The 14,036-nt window shown below is 32.3% G+C and overlaps 1 protein-coding gene across 3 annotated transcripts in view; it reads left to right on the top strand.

The window, feature by feature from the left end:
* RBM45 (RNA binding motif protein 45) overlaps positions 1–14,036 on the top strand; it is a 20,777-nt gene extending 6,741 nt beyond the window's left edge. The window contains exons 5-10 of one of the 3 annotated variants that reach the window (XM_051986141.1): positions 286–462; positions 8,588–8,717; positions 8,939–9,032; positions 9,319–9,482; positions 10,540–10,740; positions 13,779–14,036. In XM_051986141.1, the coding sequence (XP_051842101.1) occupies positions 286–462; positions 8,588–8,717; positions 8,939–9,032; positions 9,319–9,482; positions 10,540–10,732 (758 nt within the window). In that variant the 3' untranslated portion in view covers positions 10,733–10,740; positions 13,779–14,036. Of the gene's footprint in view, positions 1–282; positions 463–8,587; positions 8,718–8,938; positions 9,033–9,318; positions 9,483–10,539; positions 10,741–13,778 lie in introns of all 3 variants that reach the window. The other 2 variants (XM_051986140.1, XM_051986142.1) reach the window with 2 other exon arrangements.

Genomic DNA, 14,036 nt, shown 5'->3' with positions numbered 1-14,036 from the left:
CAGATTATGAAGTATATTACTGAATAAACTAAACCTATTCTCTGCTTATGTTTCTCTATGGAGTGAGGAGTTTTTTGTCTTTTGTTGTTGGTCTCAATACCGAAAGCAAGAGAACAAACCTAGAGGCATTCCAAACAGTTGAAATTATTTTTATATTTACATGTTTGAAATTCTTTAGATGACTCATTTTATTTTAAGGCTCTTGTACCTAAAACTTTAAGCATGTTTTAGATTAATAAGTGTACAGAAATTTGATGATTTACATTTGTTATTTTGTTGGAGAAGAACAGCCAGAATTTCCCTCTTTTGAAAAGAATGATATCCGAGGCCAGGAGACCATCTCCAAACGCTTGTCAGTGGTATCACGAGTTCCTTTGACACAAGAGCAGCTCTACAGCATTTTTGATATAGTCCCAGGCTTGGAATATTGTGAAGTTCAACGAGATCCTTATTCTAACTATGGTAAAAATAAATTTTAATTTTCTTTCTAAATTAAGCTCTTACTCTGTTTAAAAATAACTTTCTATAATTGTTCCTTTTGTGATCAATTATTTTTTTAATGATCACATGACAGGATTCAGAGTTTCTCTTATGTTCACCTCTCTGAGTTTTAGAAATGTCATATTCACCTTGTTTCCCTATAAAAGATGGGGTTTTTGTTGTCATCCATAATAATCAAACAAGAATTATATAAATCTTCCTACATATAATAATTTTGTAAAACGAATTGCATAAATCTTATGAAACAGAGCTCACTATATTTATAAATATAGAACAAAAAAAAATCTCAGTACCTAACTTCTATGAATCCCAACAGCTGAAGATAGTCAGGTGAACTCTGGCCAAATTATGTTGTCTGAAAAGTTTGTTTGGTTCCAACTTCTAACCCTCACCAGCTTCTTCCTATTTCTTCCAACTTACCTCTTTTGGCTTATTTCAGATTCTAGTGATTCCCTGATCTCTTTATTCTCTTTTTGAATTAAACAAGGAAAGATCAGATAAATTTTTTTGATATTTTGAAGGACTGTTTTTAATTTGATTGGAATTAAATCACACTGGATTATTACTTTAACCAGGCATTTGTCTTTTTAATAATTACAGTTGATTATCTGACTGTGGAATGATTTTCTTTAACAAGAGGAAAAGAATGCTCAATATTCTTTTGGTCCTGAGACCAATCGGATCTTTTCCTTTTAGGTGACAAGTCAGATAAGCATGGCTCAATGCCATCTTGTCTGCCACTACCCCTTTACCTTTGGTCCAAGTCTGTTATGGTTCTACTAAGAACTGCTAGAAATTGAGTCTATATCCTATCTTCGTTGATTTTTTTTCAGGACCTGAATCCATTTTTGCCTGCCATAAAAGAAAAAAAAGTAGATTTGTGGGTACAGCAACCTTCTCTGCTCTTGACAATACAAATTATTTTCATTATTTTGTTAAATATTTAAACTTTAATTCAATTTCAGTTCTTTTTTTTCCTTTTCCTCCAAGATTTCTTAATATATATTTTGTTTTCTGACATTTGATATTTTTAATAAGGAAATCATTGTTTTCCCCCTTTTCACTGTAGAACAATAGCAATAATAACTACAATAACAAAAAATATATATTTAGTGTGCATAGTACTTTGCATACACTATCTCACATGAATTACTTAATAGTCCTGGGAGGTAAGTACTCTAAATGGTACTGTTCCTATTTTACAGATGAGGAAACTGACACTCAGAGCTGTTGTGATTTGCCCTTACTAAATATCAGAGGTTGTTTTTGAGCCCATGTCAAGTCCAGCTCTTTTCCACTATACTACATTGCTTCTATATCCCATATGGATCCTTTTCCCTTCTGTGTTGTTCATATCTCTTGTTAGGAAGTTTCTGACAGTTTATCATTGAAGTATAATCTCTTCATTAGCAGAGTTATTGCTGTATATTTAGTATTCTATTTTAACCAATTTAACAGGACATTAAAATTTCTGTTTGAGGCTTAATATAAAGAAAAACTTCCTAACAATTAGAACTATCCAAAACTGGAATGGGCTGTTTCAGGAGGTAGTGGGTTTCCTCATTGGAGGTTTTCAAGTAAAAATTGAATGATCATTTGTTAAGTATGTTGCAGACAGGATTCTTTTTCAGCTATGATTTAACTAGATGGCCATTGGCATTCTTTCCAATTTTGATTTCATTGGAATGGTAACTTGTTCTTAGATGATAAAAAAAGGAAATATTACACTGGAATAGCTTCTCCTAATATATGACCATCGTCATCTCAAAAAAAGGAAAACGAGAAAGGTAACTGCTAATTGAACACTGACCAAAATGTTAACAACTGGTTGTTGAAATGAAAATGGGGATGACTTAGGGGGAAATGATAGTGTCATGCTAGATTTGTTGTAGCCACGGAGACAAATCAATGCTAGGCACATTCAGTCATGAATTCTAGATTTCACAGAAAGAGAGTAAAGAGATTCTGAAAGGGAAAATTATTCAACAGAGATAGAAGAGTAAAGATAGATTCTGAAAGGGAAAGTTATTCAACAGAGATAGAAAGCTTATAAAGACAAAAAAAAACTGGTCATATAATTTTGACTAACTTAGGTAAAGAAAAGAAGAAGTCTTTAAAGTATCTTTAGTTTTAGAAGGAACTCTCCATTGAACTCATTTTCAAAAACAACACATATTGCAGTTGGAAAGAGATATATAACCAAGAAAAAAATAAAAAAGAATGTCACATAAATCTGACAGTAAGTGTTAAGTAAGGTTAAAGCTAACCAATTGAGAATGAAAAAAATGCTAAGAATAAAAAGTAATTTTTTTTTAAAGATATATTCAGGACAAAGAAAAGCTAGGGATATATCATACAGGTAATATGATATAAACAATCATTAGATTAAAAAGTAAACTCAATAAATTTCATTAACGTTTTGCCATTTGAAAAAATGATCCTCAGACAGGAAAGAGTAGGACAAATATGATTAAGAGGAAATCAAAGCTATATAGAGACGAGAGCATCCAACAGCTTTGAATTCAAATCTTCCTACCTGGACAAATTGTACTATAAAATAGTAGTAATGATTAACATTAATGTACTCTTTCATTGTCATTTTCTAAAGACATTTTATGGGATTCTCACCAGAAATATTACTTTTCAAAAAATGGAATTTGAGTTTGGGTTGCTGAAAAAGCACAGCGAGTAAATAGCAAGCCTTTAACCCAAGCCAAATACAATACTTCATTGTGCTGCCTCTTCCTGGAACAACTTATAGAAATAAGCATACACTGCTGACTATGTAACCTCTGTGAAACTATGTAGAGAAGGAAGCTTTCTAGAAAACATTTGCCTTGATTTTCAAAAATTAGAAGAAAATGAATTTTGTAATTCACAGGCCAATATTGCTAATGTTAAGAAGAAATAATTTGTGTGCAGCTTATGGAAGCAGTAACTTCTTTTATGTTTTTACTAAGCAGTATCATTTTTTTACAGGGATACTAGATTGGCAGATCAAGAAAATAGTGTAGACATTTTAATCTGAATGCAAGCAAGATATTTGACAAAGCCTTATGATAATTTTGTAGACAAGATGGGAAAATACAGCTTAGATGAATTTGTAACTGACTCAATATGACTGCCCAAAGTGGTGTTTTATAGAATAAATATCAATTTGTAATGGTGTTTATCTCCAAATCTTACTTTTTTTTAGGGCTCAATTCTGGTACTACCTCCTTTGAGAAGCCTTCCCTGATTCCCTCTCCATCTCTTTCCTCATTGTCAGTATTTTCTCCTGCTCCAAATCATCTTGTATTTACTTATTAATGTGTGTGCTTTAAAATTGGGGATTATCATCTTCTTGTCTTTGTATCCACAGCACAATGCTGTGTACATACTAAGTGCCTAATGAATCTTTGATGAATTCAGTTGAAAAACAGATGAGCAAATATTATGTAGTAGAAAAAAGCACTGGCCTTGAAAGCAGCCTAGATTTAAATTCTAGCACTGTCACTTAGCTGAACAGGAGGAAGGTCTTTCCTGCTGAGCTTCAGTTTCTTCTTCTGCAAAATAAAAATATTTCCTTTACCAACCTCAAATGGTTACTGAAAGGAAAATGCTTTGTAAAACAAAATACTACAAAATGTGAACTATTGAGTGTCCTTTAAAAAAAATGATTATGCAGAAACCTAATCTTCTGCAAGGAAAAAATGTGAATAATTTAAAATTTTTACTCTGCCAAAAGAATTTAACAAATTTCCTTAAAATACCTAATTCCAAGTATATTTAAAATAAATGCCATTGTTCTCCCTCTTTTAACCTGATTTTAAAATTAATTTTTTGGGAATGTAAATTACTAATATTATGCAAAGTGACTATCTACCTTAGTTTCCCATTTGTTGCTGTATGTAAACTTGCCTCATAACAAGACTAATATTTCCTCTAGTTTTTTTTCTTAAGTTATAAGCAGAAAGCCTTGCTAAATCTGCAACAAATTAGGATAAGTGAGCAAAAATAGATCAGTTTCATAGCTCATGGAAGGATTTCTCTGCTTTCTACCTAACTTTCCAGAAGCAGAAGCTTCAGACTAGATAGGACACAGTCAGGATACCAATCGGCCAGAGATGGCTTTTCTGAGGTTGGATTCCAAAGGAGGAGCTATACATTTCCCAGGACAAGCAGAGACCTGGAACTGATGGCATGAAGAAGTCATAGCCCAACCTCCTTGATGTTAGGCCTAAAAAAGACATGAGCTATTACTTACTCTTTTTTTTCTTTAATGGATGAAGAAATTGAAGAACAGAGATTTGTGACTTGTTGGGGTTATATAAACTAGTTAGTAGCAGAATAGCAGAATCAGGAGTTGATTTTCTCCAATTCTCCTCATTTTCAGTTCATTATTCTTTTTATCATATTGGCCTAACCAATCAAGCATGAATTATAGAAACCATAAAGTCTGTAGTTAAACCAAAAGAAAGTAATGGTGTCTTAAGAATGGTAGAAAGATTAGCATCTCAGTGGAATCAGCAGGAGGTTCAAATAGATATTTTATCCTTACTGCTACCATTTACATTCCAGTTCTAAAGATGTCTTAGGTACGATGGAAGCTAAAAATTAGACTGATGAAAAGTGCGTTTTGGGACAGGAATTAAAAGGCCACATTCCACTTTGGAGGAAACAAAGCTAGGCCTCTAATTGATACCTATTAGTATGAGCAAATTACTTAACATCTCTGGGATGTGACAGTGATTTCTGAAGTATGCTAGAGAAAGGGGTAGGGGGGTAGAATGGAGCTTATCAAAACAGAAAACTGTTTTATGGTCTAAGGTGCAAAGATGTCCATAACTAAATGGGATCCAGATTGTTATCCTTACCCTCCAAGTTGTCAAGTATCCATCCCCCCTGGAATTCTACTTAGAACTTCATTTGGGCTAGTAAAATCTTATGAAATGCAAATATCTCTGGGAACCTTGAAACTCTATTCATTATACTTAGTATTTTACTCCTAATAGCTAGCCTAGGTCAGTTCTGTAGACTGATTGAAGGTGTGGAAGTTTGGTGACTTAGTGGGTAGGGTGCTGGACTTTGTCAGGAAAAACAGAATTCATATCCTGTTTCAGTTGCTCTATATATGCTTTGTGATACGGGGTGCCTTGCTTTTTTACTCCTAAGACTGTTTCCTCATCTTTAAAATAGAGATAATAATAGCACCTACCTCAAAGGTTTATTGTAAGGATAAAATGAGAAACTTATAAAATGCCCTTAGAATCATGAGATTATAGATTTAGAACTAGAAGGGAATTGAGAAGTCACCTCAGTTTCTGGATGAGAAAACTAAACGAAGTTCAAATGACTTGTCAAGAGAAACACAATATGTATGAGGCAGAATTTAAACTCAAGTTTTCCTGACACCAAATCTCTACAACCTTATCTTTCAAAGCTGTTTTGATTGCTGTTACTAGTGTATTTAGTGATCATTTTAAAGCATGTGGAATGTACATAAAATTATGAAGACAAGGGAAAAGGTAGTTCTGGGAGAGGAGGCTCAAGGAGTGCCAAAGACTGTCTAAAATGTTTGTGGAGAATTAGCAGTATACTCTTCCATCTTTTCAGATACCAAAATGAAATAGCTCTTCATTTTGAAAGCAGGACTCAAAAGAAGAGGTTCCCACAACCATATATACCATGTCAAACTTTTGAAAACTTAAGAGTTGAGTTTTTCTAGTCCATCTAGGATCCAGCATCATGAAATACAAAGTTGCCTTTGCCCCCAGACTGCTGTTTGACCCTATATCAGATGTTTTTTTTCTTTCTCCAAAGTTGATGAGAGCCGTGTGTGTGTGTGTGTCTGTGTGTCTGTGTGTCTGTGTGTCTCCCTCTCCTCCTCTCTCTCTTTTTTCTCTCTCTCTCTTTCTCTCTCTTCCTCCTTTTATCCTTCCAGATCCTTAGAAAGCACAATTTGCTATTTCTTCTTCTCTCTATCCCCTCCCTCCAAAAAAAAGTTTTGCAAAAGAATCCATTGTACCTTTTGCAAACCTTGCCAAATATTTTTAAAATTTTTTATCTTTTTTTTCTTTTGAGAAGCAGTTGGGGTTTAGTAACTTGCCCAGGGACACACAGGTAGTGTCTGAATTAACTCCAGCTAGTTAAGTGTCTGAGGCCAAATTTGAACTTAAATCTCCCCTTAGTGCTCTGTCTATTGTGTCATCTATCTGCCCCTAAAATTTTAGATACCATTCACATATAGTCATAGCACAAATCCATTTTCATTGCAAAGATTGGCTCATTGATGGGCAGAAACTAGAAAATATATGTTTTAGAGGTTTGGGGAGTCAGATGATTAGTTTGGGTTTTTATTTATGTTTGGAGTTTCCTTAGTTTGGATTAGATTTGGATTATAAATACAGTTTTAAATGATAGACTATTCAGTCAATAAAGATGGTTTCCAGGAAGCCTTTATAATCAGCTATTGTTTTTCTTTACCACTGAGGATAGAATGAGAGAAAATAGATATAGGAAATAGAAATAGATTAGGATATAACAACAGGTATAAATATTTGTTGGGGAAATTTTTTAAAATAGAGTAACAAGACCACAGGAAACGAAGTTGAAAAATACCCTTCTCTAAAAAGATTTAGTAAGAAAGTAAATACTCTTCAGTTTCAGATATAGTAAGTAGTATCTATTAATCTAAATAATCTTTTTACAGAACAAATATGTTTCAATCTAACTTGGTCATATTACCCAGATCTACAAATTGCTTAAACTGACTCATTTAACCATTAGCTTTCAAGGTGACTACTTTTTTCTCCTTTTTCTTTTTAACTTCTTTTTTTTTTTATTATTATGAACTTAACATAAATCAACAATTGTGAAGTTTCAGTATACAAAAGAACAAAAAAAAATTTTAAAAACTGAACTTCTCTTCCATAAAATTTTAAATGTATGTTACATTTAACAAAAGAAGAACAATCACCCTGCTTTTCTAGTTCCCCTTCTGCACTTTTTTCTGGTCTCTTCTTTGTATTTGCATTGATTTTTTTCTTTTTTAAACATAAAAATCACTAGTTACCCTCTCCCCCCACAGATTTTTCTTCCCCTTTGTGTCATGATGGTTCTGTTCAGCTGGAACATTTTTTTTTAATTTTCAATAGTATTTTTCCAAATACCATGTAAAGATGGTTTTCAGTATTCATTTTTGTAAGACTTCATGTTTCAGATTTTTCTCCTTTCTTCCTCAAGACAGCAAGCAATTTGATATAGGTTAAATATGTGTAATTTTTAAAAAACATTTCCATATTTGTCATATTGTGCAAAAAAAAGTCAGTCCAAAAGGGAGGAAAACATGAGAAAGAAAAAGAACAAAAAAAAAAAAAAAGGTGAAAATACTCTGCTTTGCTCCATATTCAGTCTTTATAATTTTCTTTCTGGATGCAAATGGCATTTTCCATCTCAAATCTGTTGGAATTGTCTTGAATCATTGCATTAGTAAGAAGAGCCAAGTCCATTATAGTTGATCATCACATAATTTTGTTACTGTATACCATGTTCTCTTGGTTCTGCTCACTTCCCTCAGCATCAGTTCATGTAAGTCTTACCAAGTTCTTCTGAAATCATCCTGCTGGTTGTTTCTTTTAGAACAATAATATTCCATTACATTCATATAACATAATTTATTTAGCCATTCCTCAACTGATGGACATCCACTCAATTTCCATTTTTTTTTTTTTTTTTGCTACCACAAAAAAGACTGCTACAGATATTTTTGCATATAGGAGTCCTTTTCTTTTTTTTATTATCTCTTTGGATTATGCAATAATGAGACTGCTACATCAAAGAATACACCCAATTTACAGCCGTTTGGGCATAGTTCCAAATTGCTTTCCAGAATGATTGGAATGTTTCACAATTATACCAACAATGCATTAGTGTCCCAGTTTTCCCACATCCTCTCCAACATTTATCATTATCTTTTCCTATCATCTTAGCCAATCTGATAGGTGTGAAATGGTACCTCAAAGTTGAAGGACAGCATATTTTAAGAAATATATTTTCCAATAAATTTTTCATTTATGTTTTTTATATATTTTCTACTTTATTAAAGGTCATGGAGTGGTTCGGTATTTTAATGTAGCTTCAGCTATATATGCAAAGTATAAGCTGCATGGATTTCAGTATCCTCCTGGAAATCGGATAGGTGTCTCATTCCTTGAAGATGGAAGCAATGGAACAGAGTAAGTAGTATTCAATATATGTCTAAAACAGAGTGAAAGTATAACACTTACTTGAGGAAAATAGGAAAATTTTTAAACTTCTACCTGAACATCTCAAGTGTGACTGTTTCATAGAAAAATAATAGTGTTGCTTACTAATTGTATTGCTACAATTTCTCTAATAACATTGTGTAACTAAATATTTTTAAGTAGTTTACAAACATCAATCGTTACATCTTCAGCCTCCTTAGGAAAATGGCAACCCAGATGGTCGCTGCACAGCTTGCATCAATGGTGTGGAATAATCCTGGTCAGCAACAATTTCTAGCATCTTTGGTAAGTAGCTATGAGAATCTTCTTTCTTCACACATCAAGAAACTAGAAGAAAATTAATTTTAAGAAAATTAAATTTAAAATAACAAAAGTTATTTTAAGAAAATAACTTAAATTACATTTGTTTTACATTTTTAAGAGATTTAGCAGAGTTGTAACCCAGAAAGACTTTAAGGTAATAAGGTACTATTAGAAAATGGCTAAATCTTATTTTACTAAAAAATCCTTTCTGACTGAAATCACAGCCTTTCAGTTTACTGTCATTTTCTGATTATGTGCTTCTCAACAGCAATTTGGAGGAAATTCTGGGTCTCAGTTGCCTCAAATTCAAACAGATATTGTGCTTCCATCATGTAAAAAGAATGCCCCACCTGAAACCGCTGTGAAGGAAAGACTTTTTATTGTGTTTAATCCTCATCCCTTACCTTTGGACGTATTGGAGGATATATTCTGGTAAGACTTCACTTTCATGGGTTCATAATCTATAATGAATTCAGATTGAACAGGAAGATTTGAGTAAGGTTATGGTCTTGAAAATTCCCTATTGTTATATCATGTATCAAATAGTTTTGTTGTTTTTTGGGGGTTTTTTTGAGCACTTTTCATTGTATTACTTCTCTAAGAGATCTCTGCCTTTTTTCTATTTTCTTTCTGTATTTTGATCATTTTCTTTTCTCATGTATCACCATAGAATTAAGTTTTCTTTTGTTTCTGATTTATATATAGGATGGTTTAAAAAAAACTAGAAGCTAGAAACAAATTTGCCAGTACTTTGGTGTTGGATGAACCTATACTGTTTTTCCATGTTTTAACTTGTTTAATTGTATGTGTCTAATTAATTGTATAATTATAATGTATAATTAATTTAACAGGTGATTATTGAGCACTTCCTATGCACTTGGAGGATACAAAAGAAGCTTGTAAAGCCACCCCTGCCCTTTAAGGAGCTTTCAGTCTCATTGGAAAATCAACAAAATCATGCTTAACTCTGAGATACGCTAAATTAGGTGCTGAGAGAAGACATTTTAATGATGCAGAATCTTTGATACATAGAGAAATTTTCAAGGGACACTTTTGAGATCCCCTTAGTAATTTGTGTGGACTTTTGGTATTTAATCTTTCTTTTCTTTCCAGTTTCCATTAATAATGAATTATGTTATATAAAAGATTTGGTAAGCAGCCATACAAAAGATCAGGTTGCTGGAATGTAACAAAAATATTTTAACTTTCATTTAAACCAGGGGTCTTCAAACTACAGCCCGCGGGCCAGATGCAGCAGCTAAGGACGTTTATCTCCCTCACCCAGGGCTATGAAGTTTCTTTATTTAAAGGCCCACAAAACAAAGTTTTTGTTTTTACTATAGTCTGGCCCTCCAACAGTCTGAGGGACAGTGAACTGGAGCCCTATTTAAAAAGTTTGAGGACCCCTGATTTAAACTAATTAAATTGTAGACTCCTTTTGCAATAGTTTTATTTACATGTTTCACTTAAAATTCTTATTTTGTTTCAGTCGTTTTGGGAATCTGATTGAAGTCTACCTTGTATCAGGAAAAAATGTGGGGTATGCCAAGTATGCAGATAGAACAAGTGCTAATGATGCCATAGCTACTTTACATGGAAAAATTTTGAATGGCGTCAGACTTAAAGTTATGTTGGCAGATTCACCCAGAGAAGAATCTAACAAAAGGCAAAGAACATATTGATCATACAGGTAAGTACTTTGTATTTTGTGACTAAATAGCATAATGAAAGCAATATGTGCTAGCACTTTAATTACAAACTTTGTTTTTAGGGATTTAGAAGTTGGCATTTAAAAAAAAAAAAAAACATTTCAAGCTAAAATTTGGCTAACCTGATCATAGCACAGCCCAGGTGGATAATCTTGACAGTACATTTTTTAAAAATAAAACTTTAAAATCTTTTTAAAAGCATAGCAGCTTGATACCTTTTGCCCTTCTGTAACTCAAAAACAAATTCAATTTAGAAAATTACAACTAAGCATATTGTTCTATTTGTATATTTTTTAATAAAAAAAAAACTCTTACTATTAAAACTTGACCTTTTTCTTTTGTGCTTACATAAATTTTTAAGTTTCTAAAAAATTTTAGCACACAGAATATGTTTCCTTATTAAATGAGACATTATAATAGTCCTGTTGAAACAATTTGTTTCTTATTAATAAAGTCCCTAAAAATAAGACTGGATAAGAATATTTTCAAACAATTTTTTTTAACACTTGTACTAAGACGAGTGTGAATATATATGTAGTCATAGATTTATGACCTTCACCTTTTAGAACTATCTATGTGCCCGCTCTTCTGAAGGGCAACCAGTGTACATTAAGAAAACTGCAATACAATTGACTGACTCCAGTAGGTTTAAAAAGGTTCTTAAATAAATATTTAAGACAAAAGTTGCCCTGACAACTTACCAAAAGTTATTTTTCTTTAGATAATATTGTATATATCAGAAAAGGAAATTTGAGTTTTATTCATCATATGTTATTATTTTTGTCCATTAATAGTAGGAGATTAATTTTTAATTTCTTTGTGTGTGAATGGTTGTATCTCTAATATTCCTGAATATATGGAAAAATTTGGGTTTTAAGACAGATCTTTGACAGCTTTTAATTTTTTTTTTTGTTACCCAAACAATGGACTTTACAAGTTTTAGATCTAAAGTAGTCTGAGAACTCACGTCCTTAAAACCACACAGACACTCTTTATTACCCCCCCATCCCCTACCAGGTTTTGTGGCCACAGGTACAATAGCAGCTTTATAAAAAGTACTTTGTATCCAATTTGAAGTCACCAGTTTGAAACCAGATGCTTTACACTCCTTTTTATTTTTAACCATTTAGGAGAAAAAAGTGATTCTAAGAACTCTTCTAGCTAAATCTAGATTTGAAATATATTCTGTTTTGAACTAAGTTTAAAAATGAGAACAGTTAGCAAAATGAGAAGTATCTATTTTGCCCATTATGACCAAGCCAAGTTAATTTGAGGGCTGTTTTACATTTTACTCAATAACAGAGATTAGAGACAATATGTTATAACAATGTTTAACTATCTTGTCTTTTGAGACCTTAAATGTTAGGTGAAAACGAATTGTTTAAATAATATGAATCCTTTATTTCTGCAGTGAAAATATTCTCAAAATACCCTAACACTATTATTTTTAACAAAATATCAAGAATAGTTATTTTTAATTGTTATAACTTATAATAGCTTATTTTTGTGATGGTATGTAAAATGTGTTGCCTCTAGTTGTAAATATTTTAATATGCTTAAAATAGTTGGTTTCTGCTTTTGTCTAAATTTGACTTTTTTTTTAAAGTAAGAATGTAAAAATCCTGATTTCACATTTAAAAAGGCAGATATTTTTAAATTCTCTGTATAAAAAGAGAACTTTTTTATTAACTCTGAATTAATCTTTTAAAAATCATGCTTATGGCTCAGTTTTTCCCTTGTTGTTTTTCCATCCAGGAAAAATTAGTTTTATTAAAAAAAAAAAAAAAAAAAGCTAGGAGGTACAAGTAATCAAAAGAGTCAATTACTGAGGTGTACAGTTGCTAAAGATGTAATAATACACATTTTGCTTGGTGGCCAAGCTCTGCCTAGATTTATAAGCTTTTTTTGCCATTTTGTACTCTTAAGAATAAGTTACATTCTTTTTTCCTGCATGATGATGGCCATAAAGCATTAGCTTTTTACTTTGCCCATTATTGAAGCATCGCATGTATCCAAGGCAAGGACAAAATGGGTGTAGGGATTGATTGAAATTGTGGTGATATGGATGGGGAAATTTTGGCTATGATTTATTCTTATTTTTAAGATCTTCTAGTTCCAGCATGTACCCTAGCTTCATCAGCTAAAAGATGATTTTTATAACCTTTTAACTGTTGGGCCCTTCACTATGGACATCTCAAAGGAAATCTTACTCTTTGTGGGCACATGAAAAATTTTGCCCTAATTAGAAGCATAATAAAATTGTGTGAAAGCATGCCTCAGTTCTCCTAAAGTGTTTTTGTTTCCTTTCTTAATGTAAAAGGGACAAGCAGATAGATATAAATAAATCAATAAAGATTGGTCCATCTTTATGGGACTTCTTTAGCATTAAGTAAAGCTACTATGAGGAAGTATAGGACCAAAGATTATCCTATGTTAATTCAGCATCTAGTTTGTTAATTTAAGAAAATATTAAAAGCAGTTAAATCCATTTTAAGGGGAAGAGAATCCCCAACACAAAAGCCACCTTCTCTCTGCTACAGGAAAATGAAAGTCTTGTCAGTTTTTAAGACTACTCACTTAAAAGATAAGAATTAAAGTTTTCTTAGAATATTTTTCACTTAGAAATGTGAAAGAGCTTTTTAATTTTTCCTTTGGAAATTTTGAATGAAAGGTTGGTAAAACTGTTTTGTTGGGGATTCAGAACTTCTTTCTACTTTGAAATGTAATAAAAGAATCATTTTTCTTTTTGAACATGGCCATCTAAAATATTACTGAACCTTGATTCTGTAGTAATCCACAGCCTTTTCCCTTCAGAAATTCAGTACCCTGCTCTTGTTTATTACCTTTCTCACCTCTCACTTTGGCTTCATTTGTTTGGGTTCCATCTAGTTTTCAGGTAAGCGGATAAACAGATCCATTAAAATACAGTTACATTTAGGTAATGATAGGAATACTAAATAAATGAGCTGTTTGCCTTTCATGTGATGATTTTCATACTTGTGTTGTGTTCTTTCTACAGAACAGATACTAAATAATGACATAACCCTCAGCTGACTGACTGAAAAATGTGACTGGACGCACTCCCTGTGGACAGTTGACAGCTTTTTTTTGTATAATTTGCTAGTTTGTGCACAACATTGTCTTGTTGGGGGGAGCAGAATTTGCAGACATGTATTTTAAATCCACCCATTAATGCTAAAAGTAATACAGTAGTTGTTTGGAGAGAAATGTGTTTTGTTATGTTTAGAAGAAATAAAGTTTTCTTTGTTTCACTAAA

The sequence above is a fragment of the Antechinus flavipes genome, chromosome 3 (genome assembly GCF_016432865.1).
Source record: "Antechinus flavipes isolate AdamAnt ecotype Samford, QLD, Australia chromosome 3, AdamAnt_v2, whole genome shotgun sequence".
NCBI lineage: Eukaryota > Metazoa > Chordata > Mammalia > Dasyuromorphia > Dasyuridae > Antechinus > Antechinus flavipes.
Note: the sequence above shows the minus strand (reverse complement) of the source record. Positions and strands in the feature narration are given on the sequence as shown.